Raw genomic sequence first — 13,899 nt, 5'->3', positions numbered from 1 at the left:
AGTTGTGAATTCGCCACCTATCTAGATGTATTTCTCCTTATTTTCTTTCCGTCAAGAGTCTTCGGTTTCCTTTCCAAATATTTTTATACAGTTCACCTTCTGCCTTTAATGAAATTAACATAAACTTTTTTGTAACTTTCTGTTTACCACAGCTATATCTTTTTTTGTAAATAAGGTAAACAATGGGGTTTCCAATACTGCCTGGAATGCACTATAGTTTATACTTGACATATACATTTCCTTTCATGGTCAAACCTTTTTATATAACTTGTGCATTTACTAAATGTGCATAACTTTTTTTTCCATATTGCATGCAGGTCTTACATGTACTTTTTATCAAATTATATTTCTTATTCCTTGAAGCACTTGAAAATATCTTAAAATGTTGTAAATTCTCCAGTTTTAAGGATATTTTGAGGCATGAACCCAATAATATCTCAAGAAGCTTGACAAGTCTAGAAAATCCAAGTCCTATTTCTATGTACTAAATTAATAATGTAAAATACCTTTCAAAATAATAAAATCAATAATAATCATAAATGCATTAAAAATTATGGCTATTAACAGCAATGAAAATAAGTATAAACTTAAAATAGTATATTTAATTACAAATAATCAACCATATTGATGGCCAAATGAATAGTGAGTTTTGATCGGAATGTTTTTCTTATACCAGTTTCGTCAACAGATGGCTGGTATACCAACGAAGCATTTTATAGCTTGTTGATGTGGTAGAAACGTGGTGTTTTTCTGAAGTAGTAGAAAGTGGTCCAATCCAAAATGACTAGAATGATAAGACTTTTCCTGTTGTAGAGCTTACGTTCTAATCTTAGTTTAGTTGAAATGTGTTTTATATACTGATTTTGTTCAGTATAAATAAAATCAATTTAACTGTGAAATTTAAACATGGTTATTAATATTAGTTTCCTCCCACTTTGAAAGTTTGACTCGTTCGATTAAAACTGACGTTGAAAAATCATTAAGTAAGTTGAAAGTAGTACTAGTAACACTAATAATTAGTCTAATATTATTACTTATAATATATATAGTGTTATTGTAAGTTCTTGTACAATTTCGGTATCTTGCGTTTGGGCCATATAGACAGTTCTGTACTTGTCAATTCAGAGTGACCTTTGTAAGTAACTTCATGTTTGTATTCATGTTTTAGGTACTGTTAATAAAAAAAAAAAAAATTAGAGCTACTATTCGGAAGATTGTTCTGAAATAATGTTAAATTGTACTATGTTGAAGCTTCAAAAAATAATACTACACTATTTTTAAATCAGTCATAACAGACTGTTAAGGACAGGAATGTTAAGTTTCCAAGAATAACACTACTAGTACTAATAATATATATATTATTATTTAGTTATTATCAAAACAGACCACATAATAGACTAGGGCAACACTAAAAAATCAGCTGGTAGTGGTAATATGTATAGCTAATTCAACCTGTCTACTTATAAAGTTTAAAATACATTGTTTCATCAATTTAACAACTTCTAACATTGTTTTATTACTGCTTGCTACATATATTATTACCAATACTAGTACTACTACGAATTCTTATCACCTTAAAGCACAAATTAACTGATGTTTGACAATAGATTCTTATTTGAACTTTACTAACAGCATTGAGATATTTTAGTTTCTGTAGAAAGATTTGACGTACAGCACGTTTTTCTTAACCAACAATGTAGAATTTGTATGGAACATTAAAATATTTTATCAGCTTTAAAAGAAATAAAATGATAATACTACAAAAAATATCAAACTGTTTCTTTCATTAGTCTCTGTGCAACAGTAAAAGTCAACTTATTTAATAAATTTAACATGTGAAACTTGCGTTTGATACACCTAGTCTAAAAATTTGATTCATGAGATAGACATATCAGAGCTTAACAAATTTAGCATTTGACAGTTTCTTTTACAATGAAACAAAAGGTTATTGCCACCAATATGCCTTAGGTCAGTGTATTTGCAAAATAACAGTAGTATTAAACATGTAAGGTAGTGAAACAGAATACAGTGTGAAAAACTGTAACAAGTTTGGTAGCAAAAACTAAGTGAGTGATACTTCAGTATTGTAAGTAAAGGTTAAATAATCATTATTTACTTAAGGATGTAAAATAAAACTAGTTAACTGTTACTACCTGCTAGAAGAGCTAAGGAACAAACTCAACTGACCTGTATAATTGGTTATATCTGCCCCCCAGTATATTCAATAATGCTTTATTCTGAGATGAAACTTGTACATTTAAAGTAGAACCAAAATTGTTTTTGTCCAGTTTTATAGGTTGACCATTTAATTGTTTGTACTTGTCTTATTAAGGCTTTATTAGAGCTAAAATATTAAGTGAAAAGTATTTTTCAGAATGATTGAAAGTGTCTGTGCATTTTTTTTTTTTTTTTCATACTTAATGATAGGACTAGGAGATACAGATACAAGTGTTTGATGTGATAGAAACCGTCTTCATCAAAAAGTTTCATTTTTCTAACAGGGTAGTTGGCCTATGAAATGAGTTACCTTCAGATCTGGTTGATTCAGTTAACATGAAGGGTTTATGGGAAGGTTGACAATTTGAATTATAGAGCTAACTTTGAGTTGGTTTTTCATGCATTGGCAGGATTATTGTGGTGGGTGGTAAGAAAGAACAGTGCCTCCAAATGTTTTGAGGGATACTGCATATACACAAAATTCACATCCCCTACTCCCACATTTTGGCCTCAAGTCCCACCCATAGTTTAGTGTATAGTACAAGTGGACCAATAGAAACCTTATTGCCCTTAAATTTTGTTTTTCCCTTTTATTAATTCATGAAAATGTGCTATTATTAGCAGATTAAGGTGTTGTGTAATATTGGGTTGAGGAATAATTCGTGAGCGTTTTTTCAAGTAAAAAAATATATTCATAAATGAAACACTTTCACAAAATATTTCATGTCATTTGGTAGATCATTTTTTGCTCTAATAGATGGTGTGTTTGATTTTCATATGTCTTTAATTTTTGCTTTCATTTTCAGCTCATTAAATGGAATGTCAAGTGGACAAAATCAAGTGTTTTGACACCATCTGCTTTTCGCATTTAATTTCTTGCAATTTCGTTTAAACCAATGCATACTATATACCTAGGTATTACATGAAATAAAGTATCATAATAAATGTTTTGGGTGTAATGTGTTCATGCATTGAAGTAGTGTATAGTCTTGCATGTAATGCTTGAATGAAATTATTTAAAAATGCTCACGAATTATTCCTCAACCTAATAGAATTTTATATATCACCAAAAATTATTGCTTTGAGAAATCTCAAAGAGTATTTAATCTCTATTGATATTCGTAACTACCCTTAACTGTAATTTTCTTTGTCAAAACAGTTTTTTTTATAATCTCATTTTTCTTCCAAGTGAACATCTAGAAGTTTGAAAAATGCAAGAATTTCAATTCCATATTTTCATAGCCTGGCACTGGATTTTAATTTTAACTTCATGCCTTCTGGGAGCTGGCAGTTTTGTTACAGAACTTGATGACAATATTTTGTTCCGAATTAATTGGCCTGGTGAACTCCGTGACTCCAAATACTCATCTGACTTTGAACCCACACCAAAACAGTCTGAGAAGGAACAAAAAGTGAGCAAATGTATTTTGTTTCATGGCATCTCTTAACATGTATAGATATATTTCTTTTGCCACATATTCTTGTTTTTACTGATAAATTCAGTTTTAGAAAATGAGTACTACTGAAAACTTATCAAAAATATTAATAATTAATATTGGTAAAAAGTCCACAAAATGTTTGAAAAACTATCATTTTTATTTGTCAGAAAAGCACTTTTTCAGCGATTTGTTCATTTGGGCTCTCAGATTGGTTTTATATTTCTCATGTAATTCAGGAAATAGCAATAACAAGCATCTGTTAAAATATATAAATTTTATATAATATAAATTATCAGTTGTTTACAAGTGCAGTTTTGGCACTAATTGATAATTAATTTAAATAATGGTTAAGTTGATTAACATCACATGAAGTAAAGAATTACTCAAAATTAATGTTTCCTTTTTTTTTGTACTATTAAGTCTAGTAAGAATAATCTCTTGGGTGAATGTAATTGATTAATGAGCCCAGCCCCTCGGTGTGGATTCCTGTACATGGTGAGGGTACCTCCCAGCGAAGGTTCTGTTCTTTCTGGTTACCACCTCTGGGATCTAAACATCCACCCACGTGTTTGCCGTGCATGGGGACCCGTGAAGGGGAGGAGAGGATCCTGGTGGTTGAGGGGTCCAACCCTAACACACCACTTTGGCCTTGAATTCCTGTAGATGGGTGGGCCCCTTGGGTCAATCGGCTGGTCCTCTTGGGCTAGAGTCAACCAAGTACCAATGTTGGAAGTTCTCAACGGGTGTTGTGGACATTGTGCTTAATGCTGGTGTTTGGGTATAGTGCTCACGAAACCCTGGCATTGCTGCAATGTCCTTGCATGACATTGTAGTGTATCCCCTCGTAGGGCTCCATGGTGGGTGGGGTCAGTGGGTACCAAATTTTTCTTTTTTTCCTATGGATCCTCCAACAAAAAATTTAAATAAAATAGTGAAAAAACAGTCAACAGGTAAACAATCACGTCTTGAAGACTCTGAGCAGCAATCTTGAACATCTGTAACACACATACCTCATTTTATTATACTAACTTCTCTTTCAGAAAAACCTTTAGAGCAAATGTCCCCTTTTTTTTATTCAGAAGGAACTAGAGGGACTTGCTGGCTCTCCAAAGTCAGTAAAGAAGCTTCGATCAGGAAACATATTGGTTGAAACATCCACGTCCCAATACAGTGAACTCCTCTTGAATTCAAAGGCAATTGGGGATGTACCTATTGCAGTTTCTCCTCATGCTACCTTGAATTCCTCACAAGGAGTTATTGTTGAGAGGGATTTGAAGAACGTCCCCCAGTCAGAGATTCTCGCTGGTTTCTCCACTCAAGTAGTTTCTGCAGTGAGGCGCATCTCCACTCGCAAAGATGGAGTTACACTGCCAACAAATACCCTCGTTTTGACATTTACATCATCACGTGCACCTGCCACCACCAAGGCAGGTTATCTAAATTATAGGGTATGGCCATACAATCCAAACCCTCTCCGATGTTTCCAATCTCAGAGGTCCGGCCACTCAAAGACGTCATGTCGTGGTTCCCTGACGTGCTCGTTGTGGTGGCAAGAACCATGATGCCTAAGAGTGTGACAGGGACCCACATTGTGTCAACTGCAATGTTTCTCACCCTTCCTACTTTTGTTCTTGCCCAAAATGGTTGGAGGAAAAAGAGGTGCAATGTTCGAAAATGACTCATAACATTAGTTATCCTGAGTCTCGGAAATTGCTGTCCGCCACTTCATCTCAAACATATGCTGCTGCACTTTATTCCACAATTGCAGTGGAAGTGCAGACAAATCTCTCTGTGCCTCCAAGAGAATCATTTTCAAAACAAATGAAAAGCCTTTTGACCTCCATGGTTATAAAAGTTGATGAATCAACTTCTACACCCATCTCTGTTCCTCCCATACATTCCAACAAACCCCAAGATCCACATCCTTTGGTTTCAAATACAGGCATTTCTTCTTTTTTCCCACCCCAAGATGCAAAACAGTAATTCGTTCGATCATGCCCTCAATCTTGTACTGAAGTGGACCACGGCAAATGGCTTTAATTTCTCTCTCTCTAAAACCATTTGCATGCACTTTTGCTGCCAACGGGGGTATTCACCCTGATCCTGAACTCCGTATCGGTGAAGTTTTGCTGCCAGTAGTCCTGAGACCAAGTTCTTGGGGCTTATCTTTGACTGTAAGCCAACCTTCATACCACACTTAAAGCAGCTACAGGTCAAATGCACAAGAGCACTGAACATCCTCTGTGTCCTTTCTACCACCAGTTTGGGAGTGGATCGATGTTCTATGTTAAAGATATATCGTGCTCTTATTCAATCAAAACTCAACTATGGATCAATGGTCTATGGCTCTGCCAGACCCTCGGCCTTAAAGATGCTGGACCCCATTCATCATTAAGGACTTCGACTCTGCACTGGGGCTTTCTGTACCTCCCCAGTTCAGAGCTTATATATAGTATCTCATGAACCTTCTCTGCACCTTCACCGTTTGCAACTGTCTTTACTATATTCTTCAAAACTTAGTTCCTTACCAAAGCATCCCACCTAGGGATGTGTTTTCCTTCCTCAGTGGGCCATAATTTTTCAGAACAGACAATCTGCCATTGCTCCTTTTGGCCTTCGCATCCAGGCACAATTGCATGAATTGGGTCTGTCCTTGGACAACATTGCAGAATCCACTGGTCAGCCCATCCCACCATGGCTTATTACAGTCCCCAAATGTGACCTTTCTTTAAATCATCTGAGAAAGGCAGATACTCCCGATTGAAAGTACCATCTTTTATTTATTGAACATCTTTCAAACAATCTTTCCATTCCAATTTATAAGGATGGTTCCAAATTAGGTAACTCTGTGGGCTTTGCCATGGTTTGTTGCAGTTTGGTGGTTGAGCGCAGAACCCCTCTACAGCTTCTGTGTTCACTGCTGAACTGTACGTCATATCTCTTGCCCTGGTTCATATTGAAGCTAAACAGTACTCCAACTGCACTATTTATACTGACTCGCTTAGTTCTTTACTGGCCCTGGAATCGCTTCATGTTGGCTCACATCCTGTTCTCGCTGATATTCAAAACCGACTGGCCCATTTCTCATTAACAGCTACTTCTATCCAGTTTTTCTGGATACCAGGCCACGTTGGTATTCGCGGGAATGAGCTTGCAGACACGGCAGCTAAATCTATCTGCTCTGGCACTATCACCACTGTGCCTATTCCGTACATGGACTATGGTCCTGTATTCAAGGCTTGGCTCCATGCCAGCTGGCAGTCAACTTGGAGTGAGCAATGTGACAACAAGCTTTTACAAATAAAACCCTATATTGGACTTTGGCTGTCTAGCTTCCATAAGGTTCAGAAGGAGGAATTTGTTCTAGCTAGACTACACATTGGTCACAGTTTTTTAACTCATCATTTTCTTTTATCTGGAACTGTTGCACTAGTGTGTAGTTTGTGTAACACTTAAATCACTGTAAGCCACATTTTACTTTTTTGCCATCGTTACGACTCTCAAAGACGGCACTGTTTTAAACATGTTCTGTCCCAGGGTTTGTCTGTAACATTGAACAGTGTTATTGGTGATGGTGACACTGTCCACCTTGATAAAGTTTTTAGTTTTTTATGGCCATTAATCTTTTTAATGTCATTTAAGTGTTTGATATTCATTCATTACACCTTTTTAATTGTGGTCTCAATCTCTCTCTAGTTCAATTTGAAATTGGAAAATGGCCATAACATTAAATAACTCAACACCAGGACTGGAAAGGCCAACTTCAGGTGACTAACACTGCTGTTTGAACAACCTGTTAGTCATCCTGGCAGGTTATGATCATTACCATTCTGCTACAGGAAGTCCTTTACAACTTTGTAGACTGGATGTCAACATTGGTTTTATGCAATTTATGTTTTTAATTGCTGTTTTGTTTTTACCTTCATTTCCTTTTATGACTTTTACTACATTTATTTTACTTTTACCTTTTTACTGGACATTTGGCTAATTATTATAAGGATTTTGCTACATGTCTTTTAAAACTTTTATTACTTTACCTTTTGATAATGGCTGTTATGACACATAACCCAGAACCAGGACTGGAAAAGTCAACTTCAGGTGATTGACTGTGGTTCTTGTACTTACCTGTTAGTCTTCCTGGCATGTTATGATCATTATGGTAGAGAAAATTGTTTACAACTTCTCTTACTCTGGTTTCTCTCTTCACATTGTAGACTAGATGTCAACATTGGTTTTATGCTTTTTCTGTTTTTCAATGCTGTTTTGTTTTACCTTCATTTCCTTTTATGTATTGTACTACATTTAATTTATTTTTACCTTTTTACTGGACTTTTGGTGCATATAGCCTAGCTACTTTGTGCCATAAAACACTAAATCAACCAACCAACCATAATGAGCCCAGTGGTTATTTTCTTATTAATTCCCACCAATAGTGAGCTTTATATGGGATGAATTGTGTTGTATTCATTCTGTTGCTTATAACTTGAAAAACTGTAGCACATGCTAGCAGGTTTTGTGAGTACATGCAATCACTGGACATCATACTGAAATTACTATGTCATATTTGAAAATTCATCTGAAATCTAGATGTAAGTGTAACATTATAAAATATGAAGAAAAAGCATTTAACATTTTTCTAAATCGGTTTAACTCGTAACAATAAGTATCATAATACCATTGTTCTCTTAGGAACACCTTCCAGAATTTGAAATATGGTAACATTTTGCACACGTGTATGGAACTGACCAACTCTGAGTGGGAAGAATTGCTTGAACTGTTATGGTACAGCAATATTTTCAGAGATTTCTATAACCAGAAAACCAAAGATATGGTATCTGGTGACCATGGTAGCAAAATGAGTGGGAAAGCTCATGCTGATGATCCATTCACTGAAAATACCTGACTATGTAAGGTGTATTTTGACAATGACCACTGCCTTAATTGTTTTCACATTCAGGCTTGGGTTTCTTACCATACACAGACGGAACTCTTGAGAGCATGGCAGCAGGAGAGTGTCAGAAATTATAGATTATGTTCACCAATTTCAGATGTTAAAATGCATATACTTCTTTATAGTATAAATATATACTGTGTTGTTGCTGGCTTGAGATTTTTTACAGTAGGTATCTGTGACTTGCTGGTGATAAATTAAAAGTTAGATGAACAGTACACTCTACACTTGTTTTCAAAATTATATATATTCAAACTAGTTAAATATATGTACAACAAATTCTTTATACTATAGTGGTCATATGGATATCAACACTGCATGGCTCTTTTCTTTTTGTCAAAAGATCACTTAGGCCCTTTTAAGTACTTAAAAATTTCAGTCAACAAGCCAAACTATCTTACTTTATTTCGATCATGCTATTCTGTGTATGATTCACTAACAGTTAGTTGTAGCATGAGTTACCAGTTATATTGTGCTCTTCCAGTAATCGTTTTGTCTTTTTCCTTCAAAATATCCTCTGTTTCTTTTGTGAAAGTGCACTCAGTTACTGTGACACAATAAATTATTTTTCTTATTTCCTTTCAAACTGTTAGTTTTACTCCAAAATATTAAATGTTAGGCCTATCACTTCTACAAAATTAACTTCACACTGAATTTTTCCTTGGTCATGACTTTATTCTCTTCTGCTGTTGTCTTTGTGCTGTTTCCCACTCATCTCATATATTTAAGTTTATTACTAAATCATCTGCTTTCTATAATCTCAACATCAAGTTACAAACACAACTTCTAATAATCATCTGCTTTTAGCTGTCTCATAATAAAAAACTTAATCATACAATATTCATTCACAAAATCAACTAAATAATAATATCTATGTTAAACAGTCTTTTATATCATGACAGAGAGCATTTGTTACAACAGTGAGCAAACCAAATTGGCCTATTACATTAATTTGATGTGACTGACAGTTTGATGTCTTTACCATAAAATCAAGTTGTTTTTGTGCCTCAGAAGATCTCTTAAAACACTGAGACAGACAACCATTCAATTGGGACTGTCCTGGTGAAACTGGGATATCTGGTCACCCTATTTGATAGTTGTTTGGAGATTCATTTTCTAAGGTTTAAATTGTTAATTAATCTTGTTTCACCATTTGATATAACAACAAATCAGTATTTGTAATGATTAAAGTAATTCAATTCAGAGTCCTGGCATAGCCAAGTGGTTAAGGCACTTGACTCGTAATCTGAGGGTTGTGGGTTTGAATCACCATCACACCAAACATGCTCACCCTTTCAACTGTGGGGTAGTTATAATGTGATGGTCAATCCAACTATTTGTTGATAAAAGAGTAGCCCAAGAGTTGGTGATGGGTGGTGGTGACTAGCTGCTTTCCCTCTGGTCTTACACTGCTAAATTAGGGATGGCTAGTGCAGATAGCCCTCATGTATCTTTGCACAAAATTCAAAAACATACAGTTCAATTTTGAAACAAAATTCTAACATGTTGGTTGCTTGTACCATTTGTTTTTAACAAATACTTCTTATACTGGTGCTTCTTGTTTTGAAAAACTATAGAATAACAGTATTCTCTCAGAAGTGTTAAAGTTCAGAATACATTTAAAAATAATAAGTTATTCTTTAATCATATTAAAAAACCAAATTAAAAAAACATTGTATGATCAGTATGGAGCAACAAAAAAGTTGTTTAACATAAACTTTGTGCAGTGAATATCTAGTGCTTGTGAAAAAAACATGAAACAAAAATGATAAAACCAACACTATTACCAACTGAAGAAAACAGGGGCACAGGACCCATATATTGAAAAGTGCTAAGGTTTTGTCAGTTTTAGTCATGGGTGGCTCATTGAATAGCTCTGAGTTTTTCTAGCACTGGTAAGCTTGTATCTCAGTCATTTTTTAACAGATTTGAAATTTAATTATAGTTTTGGACTCACAAGGTTAAACTTTTTTGACTGATACATTTGATCGTGCCCAAGATCTCATAGTTTACTCCAGTCCTTTTTAAAAAATTAAATTTAAGAGTAGGCTGATAGATGTTCTGATGTGTACAAAAATCAAATCGGATATGTATATGCATCTCACACTTGGTGTTGCTGGAGCACAAACAAGAAAACTAATAAGAATGGAAAAGGGTCTTATAGGTTAATTTACTGTAATCCTGCCTAAAAGAACTTGAAGTGTTGCAGCTACTGAGAGTTCCCTCTTATTTTTATCTACCAAACTCTCTTAATGCCATATATCACATAATGGTGAGAAAAATACAAGTATTATATATGTTATGTACATGAATACTGTTAAGAGCTGTTTTTCTTTGTTAAAAGTATGTATTGTGTGTACAAATTCAATGTATAATATGTAATCATTGAATGACAATGCTTGGACTATTAAATGTAAAATGCTAATGCAAGGAAACTTGTTTTCAAGTTCTAAGGAAGCTAAGTAAAACTTATTTAAGTTGTGTGTTTTTTAGGTTGTCTTTATATTTTTCTGTAGGATAGAGAAGAAACTAGCTCCTTGTGGATGACAACAGTAGACAATGAAAAATACAAGTGTATCGTTCCATCCTTGACAAATTCTAATCAGGTTTGTTGTGTATGATGGATATTGATTTTACCAATATTTTATGCTTTTGACAGTATTTCTACTATAAGGTGAGATCGCATGAACAGGCTCAAGAAAATGTGTTTTCATATATAATTCAGTTAATAATTATGTACTTTTATATAGTGTATGAGTGGAATATACAGGTCTTGGAAAATGTATTTAGTGCAATAAGTAATTCAAACGATACTGAATGTATCCTTGACATTACTAAAAGATAAAATTTATCAAACAAAGGATAAGCCTGTAGACATATGAAGTCACTTTTTCAGAGTGTTACTGTTGATACAGGTAGTTTAGATAACATTTAGGTGATAAACAGGAAGTGTTTATTAAACCAAAAAAGGCAAACAGAACATTTCAGATTTCTTGAAAGTAAATAATTACATATAAACTGCTAACTGATAAAACGGAAGCCTAAGTGTCAAATAATTAATAATTATCTTTATTCTAGTGAAACTTAATTACCAAAGTGATTATTAAACAGGGGCTATATGTTTCCAAAAGAAGCTTGTGATGTGCTGTTATAAAGAAAACTAAACTTGTAAAGTGTGAAGTTTCACACACTACTGTCGTCAGACTTTATAACTTCTGTGTTTTTAATTGGTTTAGAAAGATAGATACAACCATGCTGATATCTCTCCTTACCAACTTCTGAAACCACTGTTCAACCAAGTGACATGTTCATACAGAGTAAGTATTGGTGAAGTATTGTAATGACATGCTCTAACAGAGTAAGTATTGGTGACTTATTGTAGTGACATGCTCTAATAGAGTAAGTATTGGTGATGTATTGTACTGACATGTTCTAACAGGTTAAGCTGAAAATGACCTAGGAAGGTCAAAATGTTCTTTGCTTTACAAGTAAAAGTTTTACTACCATACCAGCCATTCAGAGATACATTTTTACTTCAAGTGATTTTCTCATCATCAAGCATGAGAGGAATCTGACCTTTGACCATAACATAATTGCTTTTCAATGTGTGGTCAATGAGTCAGTGCAAGTGCTGGATAATTAGCATGGTCAGTACAGAATTTAAATAATGTTCTTTATTCTTTACATGTATACTCCAACACTCACTTAAGCATGTAACCTTTCACTCTATCTACCATAAGTCAGTTATCATGATGTAGTCATTTACTTTGTATAGATGAAGTAGTTAATACAGTCATTGTAATATATAAATAGCATTTTATATTGTAACCACACATATTCCAGTCTAAGTCCAAATGTTTATCACAACTTAGCAATTTATATCTGTTCTATTTCGCTTTCCTCAAATTCTATGCTAACATTTGTTACTTCATGTTTCCACTTTTAAGAAATGGTCACTTTGGCTTGTTTGTTTATAAGTTTCACAGTTCAATAGATTTTCACTGGTGAGGTCACCCTCAAATGAAATGGTGGATTGAAATTGGTAAAACTGGACCAAATACCCTAACAATCTTATATTCAAACAGGCTATTCTGTAGACATCTAGTTGGAAGTTCAAACAAACTAAGACCCAAGTAAGTATGTGATTCTGTAACTTATGTTTCAGTTATTTATAATATTAACTAGATTGCAACATATACCATTAATTATTTAAATAATAATACCACATTAGCTACATGTGATAGACAATGTGATTTCTCCAAGTCCATTCCTTTCGCTGTGGAATTTTGTTATATCACTAAGCAAAACCAACCTTGTCAGGGTTGTTGAGTGAGCAGCCAGTAACATTGCTTGTAATAAGTGTATCAAACTGATGACCTCAGGTACAGTATTCATGAAAGCCTTTAGTAATCTATCTATTTATCATAAGTAAGATTATTGGTAATTGTAAATATAATTGTAGAATTTTCAGAAACTCTATTCTTAAGGGTAGTTATATTATTATCCTATTATGTTTATACAAAGTATGTATTGATGACTTAATGTATTGACATGCTCATACACAGTATATTAATGACTTACCATGGCAATATGCTCATATGCAGTAAATATTAATGACTTACCATAGCGATATTCTCATATGCGGTAAATATTAATGACTTACCAGAGCGATATGCTCATATGCAGTAAATATTAATGACTTACCATAGCGATATGCTCATACACAGTAAAAAGTACTGACTTAAATAGAGATATGCTCATATGCAGTAAATAGTAATGACTCACCATAGTGATATGCTCATACTGAGTAATGTTTCATTATCTTTCAGAATTTGTAGTAAATCCTTAAGGGATTTACACATTTTGTTAAAAAGTTTAAAAGAAGGCCTTCATACTTCAGATATATTCATAACTTTATTATTTTAACCCTTCTGCAACAGATCAGGGGTCAAAGGCCATGTTATTACATTTGTGGATTTGCATTCAAACTTTTATTGAACTACTATTTTATGAATTTATGTCAATAAGTTTGGAATCAAAATTTAAACTGTAATTCAAAGTTTAATATTGCACATGAGTTACTTTCATAATTTCGAAGTAAATATTAAAAGAATGTGCGTAAATATAGGTTTTAGTGAGTCACGTGGTATGTTGAATGTAACTGTTTAAAATTAGATGTTTGTGATGTCAGAATACAAAGTCTATAGTTTTGTACAAATTAGAAACTCAAATTACCAATATTAACAAGCTAGAATATAAAATAAAAACCTCCTTTTTTTTTATTTGGCTGAG

General features: G+C 33.8%; 1 protein-coding gene across 3 annotated transcripts in view; it reads left to right on the top strand.

Annotated features, from left to right (window-relative positions):
* Positions 1–678: 678 nt before the first annotated feature.
* The window catches only part of LOC143226544 (endoplasmic reticulum lectin 1), a 39,938-nt gene continuing 26,717 nt past the window's right edge, over positions 679–13,899 (top strand). For 2 of the 3 annotated variants that reach the window (XM_076457645.1, XM_076457643.1), the window contains exons 1-4: positions 679–983; positions 3,407–3,629; positions 11,124–11,213; positions 11,844–11,924. In XM_076457645.1, the coding sequence (XP_076313760.1) occupies positions 3,429–3,629; positions 11,124–11,213; positions 11,844–11,924 (372 nt within the window). In that variant the 5' untranslated portion in view covers positions 679–983; positions 3,407–3,428. Of the gene's footprint in view, positions 1,136–3,406; positions 3,630–11,123; positions 11,214–11,843; positions 11,925–13,899 lie in introns of all 3 variants that reach the window. The other variant, XM_076457644.1, reaches the window with a different exon arrangement.

This window comes from Tachypleus tridentatus, chromosome 9 (assembly GCF_004210375.1).
Source record: "Tachypleus tridentatus isolate NWPU-2018 chromosome 9, ASM421037v1, whole genome shotgun sequence".
NCBI lineage: Eukaryota > Metazoa > Arthropoda > Merostomata > Xiphosura > Limulidae > Tachypleus > Tachypleus tridentatus.
The sequence above is the reverse complement of the archived record's forward strand: the minus strand, read 5'-3'. Positions and strand labels throughout refer to the sequence as shown.